General features: G+C 42.7%; 1 protein-coding gene across 2 annotated transcripts in view; it reads right to left on the reverse strand.

Annotated features, from left to right (window-relative positions):
* Positions 1-14,671, reverse strand: part of PDE7A (phosphodiesterase 7A) — a 75,252-nt gene extending 60,581 nt beyond the window's left edge. The window contains exon 1 of one of the 2 annotated variants that reach the window (XM_069854187.1): positions 14,325-14,671. In XM_069854187.1, the coding sequence (XP_069710288.1) occupies positions 14,325-14,462 (138 nt within the window). In that variant the 5' untranslated portion in view covers positions 14,463-14,671. The remainder of the gene's footprint in view (positions 1-14,324) is intronic. The other variant, XM_069854188.1, reaches the window with a different exon arrangement.
* Positions 14,672-15,336: the final 665 nt, after the last annotated feature.

Consider the following 15,336-nt stretch of genomic DNA (forward strand, 5'->3'; position numbering starts at 1 on the left):
AGATTGGCAATTTAAAGAAGAACCCTCCAGGTGGTGTTGTGTGGATTTTAACATGGCAAGACATCTTGAGAAACAGGCTGGGATATCTACCTTATAGAACAGGAAGTTTTAAAAACCTCAATGACACATTCCACCATGGGCTAATGAGAACTAATTTATGCCCCATGGCCTCAAGAGCCACTCTTAGAATACTTAAAACTCCTTAAACATCTTCAAAAAGGCATAGTTTTGCCATAATTTGGTCTGTGATTGCAGGAAAATCTAAAGTAGCAAACCTGAAAATTAGCTTGTCCATCCACACGTAACATTTTTAAATGGGTTTATTTCCCACTGCAATGTGTGCCTGCGTACGTTCACCTGACATGTGTCATCATTCTCAACCTTTTTCTGTCTCAAACAGCAGCATGAGGGATTACAGGCTCGTTTCCAAAACCAGGATCCTGTATCTTTCTCTGTGCCTTTCCATTTTCAAGTTGAGTCACTCCATTTCTAACCAACAACTCCCTCTCTTCTCCAATGACTGAGCACTGTAACAAACCATGCTCCAAAAGGCACTGTCACTCCATAGTCAGAGCACAAGTTCTTATACCTAGTACTGTATTCTGCGCCCACCTAAACTCAGCCCACAATCCAGAGGCTGACACATTCGCCGCTGAAACTGTCAGCAAGTTAGCTGCTAGGCACACCTCAAATGCAGCCTCTTAATCCCAGCATGGTGCACCAGCAGTCCTGGGGGGCACAAACTGGGAGCACATATAATTTTATCATCTGAGATGTGAGGTCCCAGGAGAGGCTTAGAAGACCACTGCAACAAAAGAGCGAGAGCTGTATCACTGCTCTGGCAGTGCTCAAGGCCACTTTATGTTTTTAACAGGGTAAGAAAACTGATATAGAGACACTGAAGAAGCAACTAAGAAGGAAGCTCAACGTTAGAAACCGTAACTCGGCAACTACTGCCTCACTGGAGGCCTCTCTGTATTGTGTAGGCGCTGCCATACTCTCTGCAGCACGATCTTTTTTTCATTCCCTGCAGAGAACTAGCGACACAGCCCAGAGCCAAAGAATAGCACTGGCAATGAAAATATACACTACTATGTGACAACGCACACAAGCCTAGGTGTCCACGGAAGCTCTAGAAGTCCACTTTCCCCTTCTGACCAGAGTTGCTTCCTTCTTCCAAAAGCAATTCAATCAGTTGAAGCCCTAAAAAGCAGAGATGTGCTTAAAATCTTCATTATCTATTACTATAACAAATAATCCATATATTTGCAACAGATTCATTTCTTTTATTTACCGAACTCATTTTCATTGGCACTCCTGGAGTTAAGCGAAATACTGGGCCCCTTAAAGACACACGAAACGTCCACAGAGGGTGAGAGAAGCTGCACCTGGGGCTGGTTCAACAGGTAGGAATGTGAAGAAAGCAATGCAACAAACGAGGCAGTAGAAGTGAGAAAATACAGCAGACAAAACAGATTGGGATCAACACGTGCATTCGATAAAACTGTGTTGCTTTCAGAACAATCTCACAAAATGCAGAGGTAATATTCTGCCATCAAGCACTTCACACAAGTTATCTGATCTTCATCTTCTCCCCAGGCGGACAAAACCTGAGTCACTAGTTGCACGACCTCATACACTGCCTTCAGTGAGTCTTCATTCTTTGCTCTCACAAATATTACAAAAGAATCATAGAATAGAATAACCAGGTTGGAAGAGAACCACCAGATCACCGAGTCCAACCATTCCTATCAAACACTAAACCATGCCCCTTAGCACCTCGTCCACCCATCCCTTAAACACCTCCAGGGAAGGTGAATCAACCACCTCCCTGGGCAGCCTGTTCCAGTGCACAATGACCCTTTGCGTGAAAAATTTTTTCCTAATGTCCAGCCTAAATCTCCCCTGGCGGACCTTGAGGCCATTCCCTCTTGTCCTGTCCCCTGTCACTTGGGAGAAGTGGCCAGCACCCTCCTCTCTACAACCTCCTTTCAGGTAGTTATAGAGAGCAATGAGGTCTCCCCTCAGCCTCCTCTTCTCCAGGCTAAACAACCCCAGCTCTCTCAGCTGTTCCTCATAAGGCCTGTTCTCCAGCCCCTTCACCAGCTTTGTTGCTCTTCTCTGGACTCGCTCCAAGCTTCAAAGAGGACCTTTACTCAGCATCTTCTACAGCAAACATGACAAGCCACTGAGAAAGGATGCCTACGCACATCGCTTTTTCCATCCTCGAATTTTACTTCATCTGCAGAACAATCATCTGCTACTGACCAATCCCCTGCTCAAAAATGCCAGCATGCAAATACATTTAGTGCCACTGCTTCTTCTCTTCTATCACGATCCATCAAATGGATCAGCAGTATGGCCTATCTTATTTCTCCTGTATGTTGATGGTTCCCAGGAATGTTCTCTTGATGCTGCACTGGGCACACCAGCATATGATTTCCAAAATTCCTCGAAGTACTTCTAGGACACAGATTGGGTTCCACAGAGGCTCCTAATGAACCTATCCACAAACACTGCCATAGAACTGGATGCACTTCAGGCTGGGATTCAAAATGATTCTGCCAATCAAGACAATCAGCACTCTGTGTGCTCTACTAAATTCAGCAGAAACGGTGGCTGAACAACTGTGCACACATGTACTCAGTCAATCCAAATTTGTTTGACTTGGCAACTCAGTAACTTAAGTGAACAGCTATTATGGTATGACTCTCCTTGGCCTAAGATATGCTTCAAGGCAAGTTCAATGAAGTTGGAAGGGGATACCTAGCAACTAGCAACCTGGAGAAAGAAGAAAAAAGACTAAGAACAACAATACCAACAGTTACCTGACATCATCCTAAAGCACTTACAACAGTATAAAACTACATGTCGTTATGTATTGTTCATTCTGACCAAGTGCTTCTAAAACTCTACTGTAAATTAAAAAGGCTAGTGATCTGCTCAAAAAGGTACGCTGAAAGCAACAAATCTTCCAGAAATTTTTAGATTTAAGATATGATTTTGTCCTGTGACTTGCCGGACACAGGACATCATAGCAAATGGTACAGTGAATATTTCCTGGATCTATACAGCATACCCTTATTCACTTACTGTGTTTTCATATATAAATATATTTTTATTTTCACACATACATATATATATACACGCACAAACACACATATATATATACACTCACACCCACATACACACATTAGCAAGCATTTTAAGTATTCCAAGCAATTCTCCAAAGAAAAGGAGAGGATTGATCCTCACGTTCTGACACAATTAATTTATAAACTGTAACAACCATGGCTACTTTTCAGTAAAATGCAAAAAGACACTTTCTGTTTCATGTGAAGATAACCTTTCATTTGTACATTATTTCAAAATGTACATAGATGGATGTTTTACAGTAAAAAAAAATTTTAAAAAGAGGAGTAAATAGAAATTCTTTATATTTAATGTACTTTATCATGCATTTCTTCAAAGGTTAACAGCAGCCCTTTTTAAATGTCCTTATGTTCTTTTCACCAAGTCAAATCTATCCAATATCTGAAAAATACAGAAGCCTGGACTCATATAATAAAGCTGAAATTACAGATTTTTGAAGATATGGGAATAATAACATATAAGAGACATGGGGTGCACAGGGCTTTTTCAAGAATACTAAAGAGCAGAATACAGCACATTAGTTAGTTTGAATAACACTAGGCAATTATTCATCCCACTCTTGTTTGGGGAGAAAGTGAAACAATTCCAGACAGTTGTCAGCTGTTCTGGACATTCCACCAACTGTGGTGGAAACAACTTGAGTCAGTGTTGCCACACACTGCCCGCTTCTGACTGCAGGTCCCTGCTCCTTCCCTTGCACCAACACTCCTCAAATTCTGCCAGAAAGCCAGGGAGAGCCAAATCAGCAGAAAATGATGGCCACAAAAAGGAAAAAGGGCTTTCTGCTTCTTTAGCTTTGTAAACCAGCTCTCTGCAAGGTCAGAGGAGTGCAAGTGTCAGCACAAGAGAAGTAAAGACATACAGGCATAAGCAATTACTGCGCAAGCACTACTGCTTACATTTAACACAAAAAGCAGCGTGAACTATGACTGCAGACATTAAATAAGATTCTTCCATGAAAGAGAAGAATTTCTGTTTAAAGTAATATTAGTAACAAAAACTATGGCTCCAGTCAACTATAATCATCAACCACGTCTCTCCAAGCAGTAAGTGCAGCGTCAGTGTCAAATAAGGTAGAATTAAAGAAATTGCCCTCCTATTTTTCATGACACATTAAATGCAAAAATCATTGTACATAACTTTAACAATCTTAATTTGCAGTGTCAGAAACAAGAAACCTTCTGAAATGTGTTTTGTTTACATTAAGAAATTAGCTTAATGCTTACCTATCTCTGCCTCCTTCTCGTACCCTAACCAGGCTACGTTCAGTGCGAGAGTGAAGTTTGACCTCTTAGCTCCCAAACTGGTTTCAATACAACCAGATTTTTTAGTATACAGTCTTTCTCCTATGCTCTCATATAAATACAACAGTAGTAAGGATAACAGCCTTAAACTTCATTAGTCATAATAGCCTTTCCTACTTAGTCAATCAATCATAAATAATAACTTCTCATCTAATCCTCTCAAATCATCTGTCCTAAAAAGCTCATGAAGATGGATTAGTTTTGTAATGCATAGTAGATTCTTTTGCCTACCACCTTTTGATATGATGGAGCGTAGGTGAAATAATGTTAACCAAGACCCTTTTATTAAGAAAAAAACCCACCCCTTCGGGCCTCATCTCAAGCTAGAGGGCACTAGCAGAAACAATACCATAATATCACATGAAAAACATCAAGATAACCATACCTTGAACCATTCAACACTTTTAAGGAGATACCTTTGTCCTCCATAATACAGCCTAAAACTCAATACAGATTAGGGTACAAGTCTAACATTCCCTGCAAGCAAAGCTTAAGGAATTTAGTACCTGCAATTTGCTGTTTAACTTCCAGTCTTCATTTATGTTAGGTTGCAAAATTCTCACAATAATATGAAGTGACAGTGATATAAGTAGGATGACTATTCAGTAGAAAATTAGTATCCTTTTTGAAAGGAGAAGCAAAACCAATGGGGGAACAACAATTATTTTGGAAATATTTGGGACATCCTGCAATTCTCAAGGTAAAAAGTTCAAGTTCACTTTTTCTTTGTTTACATTCAGGCAACAGGCACAATTCTACCACTTCCTCTGTCAGTCTGAGAGATAAATACTAGAAGTTTTACCTGGACAAAGATATAACAAATTTTGTGCAAACAAAAACAAGCTAAGAAGAATTGATGAAAAATACTGTTTAAGTCCAGTGAAAAGTGTAGAAACTCCTATTATCACTAAAGGAAACACAGCTCTCTAAACCAGAAGAAATTACAGAGCTAAACTCCATAAAGTTACTCTCTAGATCTCTAATAATAAGCAAGAACAAAGAAAACTCCCCACCTTTACTTCCATACATAACAAACATTTTATTTAGCAGTTTCACACCATGTTTGCAGCTGTAAAAGAAATTGTATGGATTATTCTTTGACCAGTAGAAGAGCTCAATGATTGCAGCTGCCGAATTCTAAAGTCTAAAATTCCACAGATAACAAAAAGTAAATTCAAGTACTCCAGATTTTTTGAAAACTGGTTACAGACCTTCACCGTTCTGAAAGAGAAGCTATGAGAGGGCACTACTGACAAGATCCCACCACCATCACACACACTCTTTTCAGGACAGTGCTGTTGCACAGGAAGTTTGGTGAGAAGTTGTTTTTGTTTGGTTGGGTTTTTTTTTTAAACAGAAGCACTAGTTCATGCCTAACTAAACACAAAACCTTCTCAGCACACCAACTGCAAAACCAATATATGGAGTGTATAAGATACAAACATAAAGCAAGAAATAACATGCCAGCAGCATCACTCCTGCCATGACAACTAAGATCACCCTGCTACTGACTACACCATTAAAAAAAAAAAAAAAGTATTTTTTTCTAAGCGTTAACTTTTTCTGACCTAGATGTGTAACTGATTCCCTCAGGAAATCACTTGTGTGTCAGCATCCCAGACCTATGCCTCAATTTCTAAGACAGCAAGAACCACCACCAACAGATGGGAGACTGCACACAACGATGCTAATCCCCTTCTTGTACCAAGGGGAGACCTCATTGCTCTCTACAACTACCTGAAGGGAAGTTGTGGAGAGGAGGGAGCTGGCCTCTCCTCCCAAGTGACAGGGGACAGGACAAGAGGGAATGGCCTCAAGCTCCGCCAGGGGAGGTTCAGGCTCAACATAAGGAAAAAATTCTTCACTGAAAGGGTCATTAGGCAATGGAACGGTCTGCCCAGGGAGGTGGTTGACTCATCTTCCCTGGAGGTGTTTAAGGTGTGGGTGGATGAGGTACTGAGGGGCATGGGTTAGAGATTGGTGGGAATGGTTGGACTTCACAATCCAGTGGGTCTCTTCCAACCTGGTAATTCTATGATTCTATGAAGGCCGATCCACCTACTGAAGTCTCAAGCTTCCCATGACAACCTTTTCCCTCACAGCCCTGGAATCCTGTATCTTTTTCTGTGTTTCTTCTCCCCTTGGGATAAAATTGACCCTTTACCCTAAAGCGGGCAACAAGTTGCATTTCCCATGTAATGAATATCCAGTTTTACTGGAGTAGCCTCCAACTATGTCTGTATGGGAAAGAAAAAAAAAAAAAACCCCTAGTAGTGCAGAGAAAGAGGTTGCTTCCTCGTATCTCTGTCTGGCAGCAAGGAGTGGGAGAAATCATAAAGTCTTCTGCTAATACAGAGCTACCCTCGTGTTTTCATTGCAGTGTACTCTCTCTGATGCTCAAGCAGGCAAAGGAGGGCCTGCTGCGAATTTTGGCTCTTTCATGCTTTCAGCTATGAACTGAGAAAAGAATTTGCCCTCTATCTTGTGATGGAAAGCAGACTCTAGGAATCTCTTTAATTATAATTATTCTGGGAGTGTGGTCAGGAAGATAATAAATCAGATTGCCATATCACAGGTGTACAAAGTGGGGGAAGTGGGAAGGAAACAGGAGTTTGACTGCTGCAAAGAAATAAAAAATTCTCAGGCACAGAGGAGGGCAGGGAAGGTGAGATAACAGCCACAGGTTTGTTTTCAACCAGAAAGAAAACAAAATACTTGGCTACAAATTCCTTACAATACACCTAGGATGCAATCACACAAACAATTCCCCAACTAACCCTTAAATCCAGATTTCCAGAACTGCATTTTTATAATAAAATATTTTGTCTTTGGCAGGCTGCCTAGCTGGATTACACAGGGCTCTTAACTGCAGTTACTTGTTAATGACATAATCAGAACAAACCGAGGAAAACTTCGTATCTCATGGAACACAAACTCTTCCAAGTTTTCCCATAAGGATTTCTGTGCATGACACTGAACTGGGATTTGAGAGGTCTAGGTTCAATCCCCGGTCCCAGACACATGCTTCCCATAAGACCCTACGTGCACGAGCATGCACACACACCAAACATCTGTATCTGCTTATACCAAAGAATTTTCTCAAATAGAATGGAACATTTCATTTAGCTGTGAATGCACACAAAGGACTATTTGCACTAAATACATTGTTTAGTATGATTCCTGAGACTAAGATTAAACTCTTCCAGTTTTTTGCATGTCCATCCTCAGTCCTTCATTTACAAGGGAAGGAAATTCTACCTAACAGAATGCACTCTGCTCCTTTAAGCATATCATGAGATACATGAATTTTTATCTTAGACACTCAGCTGTACAAATTCACATATGGAAAATACCAATGTGCGTTAACGAAGATTTACACAGTACAGGACAATCAAGTTACTTTGGTTTCATACTTCTGGAAAAAAAATGTTCTCATCTGAGCTGCCAAATTACTCACAATTTCCACACAGACTCAGTGAATTTTTAAGAAAGGCAAAACCAGCAGGTGTTTCTTACACGTGAGCCATAACCTGGCAGGACCTGGAAACACAGTCATGAACTTGAGATCCTCCATGCCTGAAAATGACTGAGTATCTTCAGAAACCTATAATTTTAGCAGAAAACAAGTGGAAACTTGTGGATGCTGAGTGATGAGGGAAACATGAGAAAACAATGAGCCAGCGGTCACTGACATGATGGACAACTGCTCTAACAAACCACCATTCTATTGCCAGGGCCTTCTTACCCCATAGGCTTTGCAGAAAACAAAAGAACTGAAGAAATAAGGACTCAGCTGCAGATGTCCTCAACATTATTTTCCATGCCAAAACAGTAGAACAGAGATGTCAGAAAACTGCACGATTTTTATGATACTTTATTTTACATCATAATTGAGCATATTACCGTATTGACTCAGAATTAACCTAATATGGATACTGTTGCTTTTCCCAAGCAACCTAAGAACAGACTTATCAAACAAATGCTTTTTTTATTGATAAGCTGCTGAAACAGACATACCATACAAAACACTAATTCCAGCAAACTATATTTGTATTGAATTATTATATTATTAGTTCATATGGAATATTGAATATTCTTACAGTAATGTCAACTTCTCGTTGAACTGTTTCACAAATTCAATATTTCACAAATTAAGGGGCACATAGCTACAATCTCTCTTTTCAAATCAATTTCTCTTTAAAGATAGCATCAGAAAATTGAGGTTCATACCAAGCACAAAACACACTATTACACAATCTGGACAAAGAAGAATTGGCTTCTGGTGATTTAAGTCTATCTAATTAATGGGGACCTTAAACTATTACTCTGCTTAGATCTTACATTGGCAATTATAGGCTATGAAATAAGCCGCTATGACCTTTTGCAGAATGAAAGTACCAATGTTGCTTTACACTACAACATATGAAAAAGTTAACTGGTCATAAAACTCAGAGGTCATTTTAAAAATGAACTGCCACATAAAATTACTGTAGTGCATGAAATCCCCAATCAGAACTTGTCCGTGCTGTGCAGAGTCAGAGTCAGTCTCTGCCTCTCATACGAATAGATGCAATCTCAGCAACCAGACACAATAAATACAAGATGAAGGGTATGGCAAGCATAACAGCAACACACAATTAATTCCAAAGGCTAGGAATCACCCCATGAAAATTATTTCATTATTTTAACTTGTTAATTATTCATGAAGCAGAGATATGGGAAACGCCAGGAGAAAGCAAATAAAAGAACAAGCAACTAAGAAACACTGAAGGAGATGATTAAAAAGGTATAAAAGAAAAGATATGAAAAACAGTGGAGGAGGAAAGAAAGGGGCTTGGGGTAAGGTTCCACTTTAAATCACAGGGCATTCCTTCTGTTTCCCCATTGCTCATTACTCCTGGTCTACTACTGTGGCTTACTGTTTCCTCCTTACTAACAGGCACAATCATCTGTGAAACTGTAGTGTGAATCAGTCAGGGCTGTAAAACAACCTGATCAAAAAAAAAAAAAAAAAAAGAAGTTGACACAACTAAGAAATGCAGGAGCAGAAATAAGCAGCTGCAAGGGAAAAATAGGTCATGCCAACACTTCTCCCTGCAAAAAGGTGCAACTGTGGGATTAAAAGCAACTGTCTATGTTCAGACCATAAAAATTCACCTCCTAACTATGTCTTATAACTTGTAACGCCACATGCAGAGTAAACAATGTTTGGATCACATCAGGTGACAAACACCAAAAAGCGAAATTACGCATCAAAACGTAGACAAAAGCCCTTGGCAGACATTGTGGAGTACATTTTTCAGAGGAAGCATGTACCTTTCACTGAAGAATACACCAGTGCAGGACATGTCCTACTGCTCTTGGTGACTTTTTTCCTCACTGAATCCTCCTCAAGTCAAATCCAGGGTTCCACATTTATGACCTGCAGTCTACTGTTCGGGTGTATATAACACAGACAGTGACAAAGCATGATGCTATATCGGTTAAATGCATGAAAGGGAGATTCAATAAAGTGGGATCAAGAACTAGGTTATCAAATACCGGGTAGGAGTACGTGGTACTACCTGCTATACAGTACTACTTGGCACTTCAGGTAGAGACTTAGTGCCTATGTTTGAGACCCAAATGGAGCCTTCTATTATTCGGTCCATTCCTGCTGCATGCAATTTCATCCTTCGGAGGTTATCTTCCCTTACCATCATCAGTTTCAAACAGTTCGGAACAGAAAGACCAAAACTAAATCTTTACTTCTGTTCAGACTCTGCAACTAGATACCACTGATGTCATTTTGAAGGCACTGAAGAGAGTGCAGAACCAGTAACAAGGCAGGAGGACAGAAACGAGTCAAAACCAGCAGATTAGGCCAAACTTTTCTTACTCGTTTGTGATATGTATATGTCAATTCAACTTTTGGTGGTGGAGGTGAGGACAGAGTACAATGCAGAACACAAACTAAAAGCACTCACAGCTACATTTATAAAGTGGTTTCCATTATAGTCTTATTCATTAAAAAAAAATCAGACTAAAAATTTTCACACTAATTAAGTTTTAGACAGTTTTAGAAACTATTTTGTACTACTATAAATGACAGAAGTTAAAATCAGATGACAGAATCCAAAATTGCCCTCTGAAAGTTCAGAATTAATTTAAAGAAATATCTTTCTGTAACATTTGGAAAGAACAGCCTAAAAACATGATCTAAGGTACTACTTAACATCCACTTGATCTTGCAGTGAACCTAAATTCAAATTCACCAGTGTGAAATGTCAAAGTAATTTCAACAGTTACCCATTCAAGTGCTCATAAAAACAGCTTTTAACACTAGCATTTAAAATTATATAATGTTCAAAGACAATTATTAACTCAAGCAATTGTATAAACTCATACAACAGCAGCTCTTCTCTCGACTGGACTTGAACAATAAAGATCACAAATAACCTCCAGGTAACAGCTGTAACTTTTGTTGTTATACTTTTAAATTAAAGAAGACTACAGGGAAATGATTCACATATAAAAGAAAACTGCAAGAAGAAAATGTATAAGTTTTTCTCTACATTTACTGAGGATAGTAACAGGTGTAAATCACCACAAGGAAGAACCAAATTCAGTATTAGGAAAGAACTCTTAAGACAAGAACAGTTAAGCACTATTAACAACAGTTAAATTGCCTAGTGGGATTGCATAATTTCTATTATCTGAGGCTTTTATTAGATTCAAAAGCCTAGTGGTACTGTGCTTCCCTTTAAATCACTTCTGACAAACTTAGCTAAGCCTATTTTATCCGAAGATATGCCAGGCAGCTACCTAGTTTCCTGCTTGTGTTAGTTTTTTTTCTGTTTTAGTGAACTACTGAAGTAGTAATAATCCATGCCCAGTGTCAGAAATTTAACCTTCCACAATAATGAGTTATGTCTGCTTACCGCATCTCGTAAGACTGTATCTTAAAAAACAGATTAAGCAAACAGATTAGACAAACATCTGCTAATAATACGGTAAGTACAATTTATCCTTCCTGGGGCTGAGAGGAGTAGACCAGAATTCTTGAGGTCACTTCCAGCACTGTTTTATTTAATCTTTAAAAAAGCAACACAGAGCCCATTTTGAACCCATTTAGTAAAACTTCAGGAAAACATAGAACAGAAATTTGACTTAACATATTAAAAAGAGATAAATATTTATCTGCTCAGCACTGTCACAATTAAATGCCACGTCTAATGTAGTACGCACTTGTCTTACTTGTGCTTCCCATGTAAAATAACTCCTTGCTGAAATCATAAGCCTGTAATGTTTTAAGCTGAAATCATTTAACTTTAAATCTGTAAGTGGGAATCCAGTTTTCAATACCTTACATTGTTTTTTACAAAATCTGCCAAATGTGTATTAACTGTAAAATGCTGGCTGTACACACTGGCTTCTGGACTTTGCTAATATACATCTCTGGGTTTACTCTTATTGCTCAAAGCTACCGTGAGCAGAAGACTGAGAACAACAGACTAGTAAAGGCTTAGACTTCTTTGAACAGGAGTGGACCTGGAATACTAGGAGTCTTCCAGGAGATTTGTAAGGTGAAGTTAAGTTCATAAGTTATAGAATCACTAATGTCACTGGTGATGCTTCTTAGCCCATCATTTACACCAGCCTGTGATTGCAGGTCTGGTAGCCATTCGTATTCTACCATATTCTACCATCTGTAGAGGACTTCAGGGAAAGAAAAAAAAAAAAAAGGTAAAGAGAAAAAACCCATAGCTGTACTCTAATCAGGCAGCCAGTGTAAGCAAAGACTTCCTCACTTAATCATCCTAATTCCAATGTATTAATGCATAAACTTATTTCTCTGGTTTACACTAAGGAACTACTACTTGGTCAAGCATACATATCCACATACTGTTTCATTTTTCTACAAGTTATTCAAGCACCTCTTTCTGACTCACTCTAATATACCTGCAGCATACTGGGAAGAAAACAAGGATTGAGAGGTTTGAAAGCCAGAGAAGAAAAAGCCCACTTAAATGTCAATATCATACTGAATTTGTTAAGTTTGTATACACTTCATGCCTCACCTGCCCAGGAAACCAGGCAGAAAAGGAATAAATACAATGTATTTGTAATAGACTGCACTGTCTATCCTATCTATTCCTTTCCCAGAAGACTATGAATGCTTCAAATAAGACTCCTCTCTCATTTGCTAAATTAGGTTGGACTTTAAAGAACATTCGTATGTATGGAAAATTCACAATCACCAGGTATAACTCAGATCAGGGTACAAATAGAAAACCTCCTAACACAGTTACTATGTGGAAAATGAATTTGTCAAAACAAGGTTTTGTCAATTATTGCATTCATACTCAGGGAAGGGAAGGTCATCAGCACATGTTCCTCTATATTTGCTTACTATTAATTATTTCCATATGTATTCAAATTCCCAATCATTAACGCACTGTTTTGTGATTCTTCCTTCCCAAACCTACGCATGCCTAATGCTCACACACAGAACTTCGTTGATACCAAACTAGGGACAAAGCCAGGTACCGCTGGATTTTCTATATATGCATATATGAAGCAGGGCAAATAATGAAAAAGCACAATGGCTTAATAAGATACTCCAAAAACAAACAACTAACAATGACCATCACACTTGTAAAGAGCGGAGATGGCATCAACATGCTTCAGAGCACTGAAAAAGACCTAGACCTTATAGCAAATTCCTAGAAGCCAAAACAAGTTGACTACCCACCAAAACACATGACATAATTCCAAATTTTCTTGAGAGGCTTCCACCAGAATATAATTTTTTCACTGTTTGCTGGGAAACCATACCAACGCTTACTCAGAAATTTAGGACAGTGTTCTCAAGAAAAACCTCCCTTTTGTCCTGATCGTTATAATGACCCTTTTTGTCGAATTTCCAACACGATCAGATGAAACAAAATACAGCATTACATCTTGTGACTGATGTAATGTGGGCAGGGAACAATACCGTGGAAATGAAAAAGCCAAGGACCTTTGTCTCTTTCTAGACAGATTGCCAAGTCGTAATAGTTGGAAGGAGAAATCGCTTAGCATCCCAAATAAAACACTGCAGTGCATGTTCGTTATTTCAGTAAAGTCACTGCAGCTTTTGGCAGCCCCATAGGAAACTTCGACCCTTCAAAGAAAGCCCGAGCTAAAAAGCGAGAAAACAACCCTAGTCTGACAATTACTGAAGAAACAAATAACGCACTGACTCTGGAGATAAACCCCAAAGAGTTGACCGCTCGCCCTCCAGCCAGTGCTGGAAAGATGACCTCGACAGGAACCAGCCACAAGCCTATGAAACGCCGTGTCTTCTTCTCACCGACACCGGTTCTCGGCAGCCGGCGGGGACCGGGGCTCGGCCCCATCGCAGCCCTCGGGCACCCCCAGCTCCCGAAAGCAGCGGCGCGGCGGGGACCCGCACCCCGGCTGGGCAAAAGGGGGGACCCCCGCAACCCCCGAGGCTAGGCAAAAGGGGAGGACCCTGCACCCCTCGGGCTGGACAAAAGAGGGGGGACTCCGCACCCTTCGTGGCTAGGGAAAGGCGGGGACCCCGCACCCCCCGGGCTGAGCACAAGGGAGGTGGGGGGTGTCCCCGCATCCGACAAGGACAGGGCAAAGGAGGGGAGGGGGAATCTTCGACCCTCCGCGCAGAGCAAAGGCGGGCGGGGGGTGGGTGTCCCGACAAGGACACGGGGTCCCCGCGGGCGAGCAGGGCAGGGAGGACCCGCGGGGCCGCCGAAGCGGCGCAGAGAGAGGCGGGAGCCGCCCCCCTCCATCTCCCCAGGGCAGGGGCCCGCGCCCCAGGACCCGCGGGAAGGGAAGGGGAGAGAGGGCGAGCCCGGCGGCGCCTACCTGAGAGAGCTGCCGGGGGTTGGGGCAGCCGAAGAGCGCGGAGCTGGAGCTGAAGCTGATGGCCCCTCTGCGGTTGAGGACGTGCTGCGGCACCGGCCTGTCCAGCGGCAGCACGGGCAGCTGGTAACATACTTCCATTGAAGCCGCCGGGGCTCGGCGCCCGCGGCACCTGCCCGCGCGGGGGGACCCGGGGGCGCCTCCTCGCCGCCCCCGCACCCCGCGGGCCTTTGTCCTCCTCCTCCGCCAAAGCCCGGCGGGAACGGCGGAGCGGGGCCGGCCGTGTTAGCGCCCCGAGGCGGCGAGTCCGCTGCCCCGGAGCCGCTGTCAGCCCCGCATGGAGCGGCGAGGCCGGCGCGGGGAGCGACACGCGATCGCCCCTATTGTCCGGCAGAGCGGGGAGGTGAAGGGCGGGGGGGGCGGGGGGGGGGGGGGGGAGGCGCCGCACGGCCCCGCTGCGCCGCGGGGAAGGGGCCGGGCCCGCCGAGAGGGGACCGGGCAGGAGGAGGGAGAAAGGAGGAGAGGAGGAGGGAGGAGAGGAGGAGGAGGAGGAGGAGGAGGAGGAGGAGGGAGGCAGGCCGGGCCCCGCCCGCCCCCGCTCGGAGCAGCCCCGCCGGCCCCGCAGGAGGCACAAAGCCGGGCGGACGGGCGGTGCGTGGGTCGCGCGCCTGGCGACACCGCCGCGCGTCATCACGTACAACCGCCCGCTCGGCCCCCCCGGCTCCGCTCCGCCGAGGGAGCGCGCGCCCCACGCGCATGCGCGCGCCCAGTGCGCGCCCTCGGGGGCGCCCGGCGGCGGGGGAGGCGGGGCCGCCTGCCTCCCTCCTTTCCTTTTCCCTTTCCTTTTCCCTTTCCTTTTCCCTTTCCTTTTCCCTTTCCTTTTCCCTTTCCTTATGCCTTTCCCCTTCCCTTATCCCTTATGCCTTTCCCTTCCCTTTTTCCCCCCTCCCTTTTCCCCCCTCCCTTCCCCCCTCCTTTTTCCCCCCTCCCTTTTTCCCCCCTCCCTTTTTCCCCC

The sequence above is a fragment of the Phaenicophaeus curvirostris genome, chromosome 3, assembly GCF_032191515.1.
Source record: "Phaenicophaeus curvirostris isolate KB17595 chromosome 3, BPBGC_Pcur_1.0, whole genome shotgun sequence".
Taxonomy (NCBI): domain Eukaryota; kingdom Metazoa; phylum Chordata; class Aves; order Cuculiformes; family Cuculidae; genus Phaenicophaeus; species Phaenicophaeus curvirostris.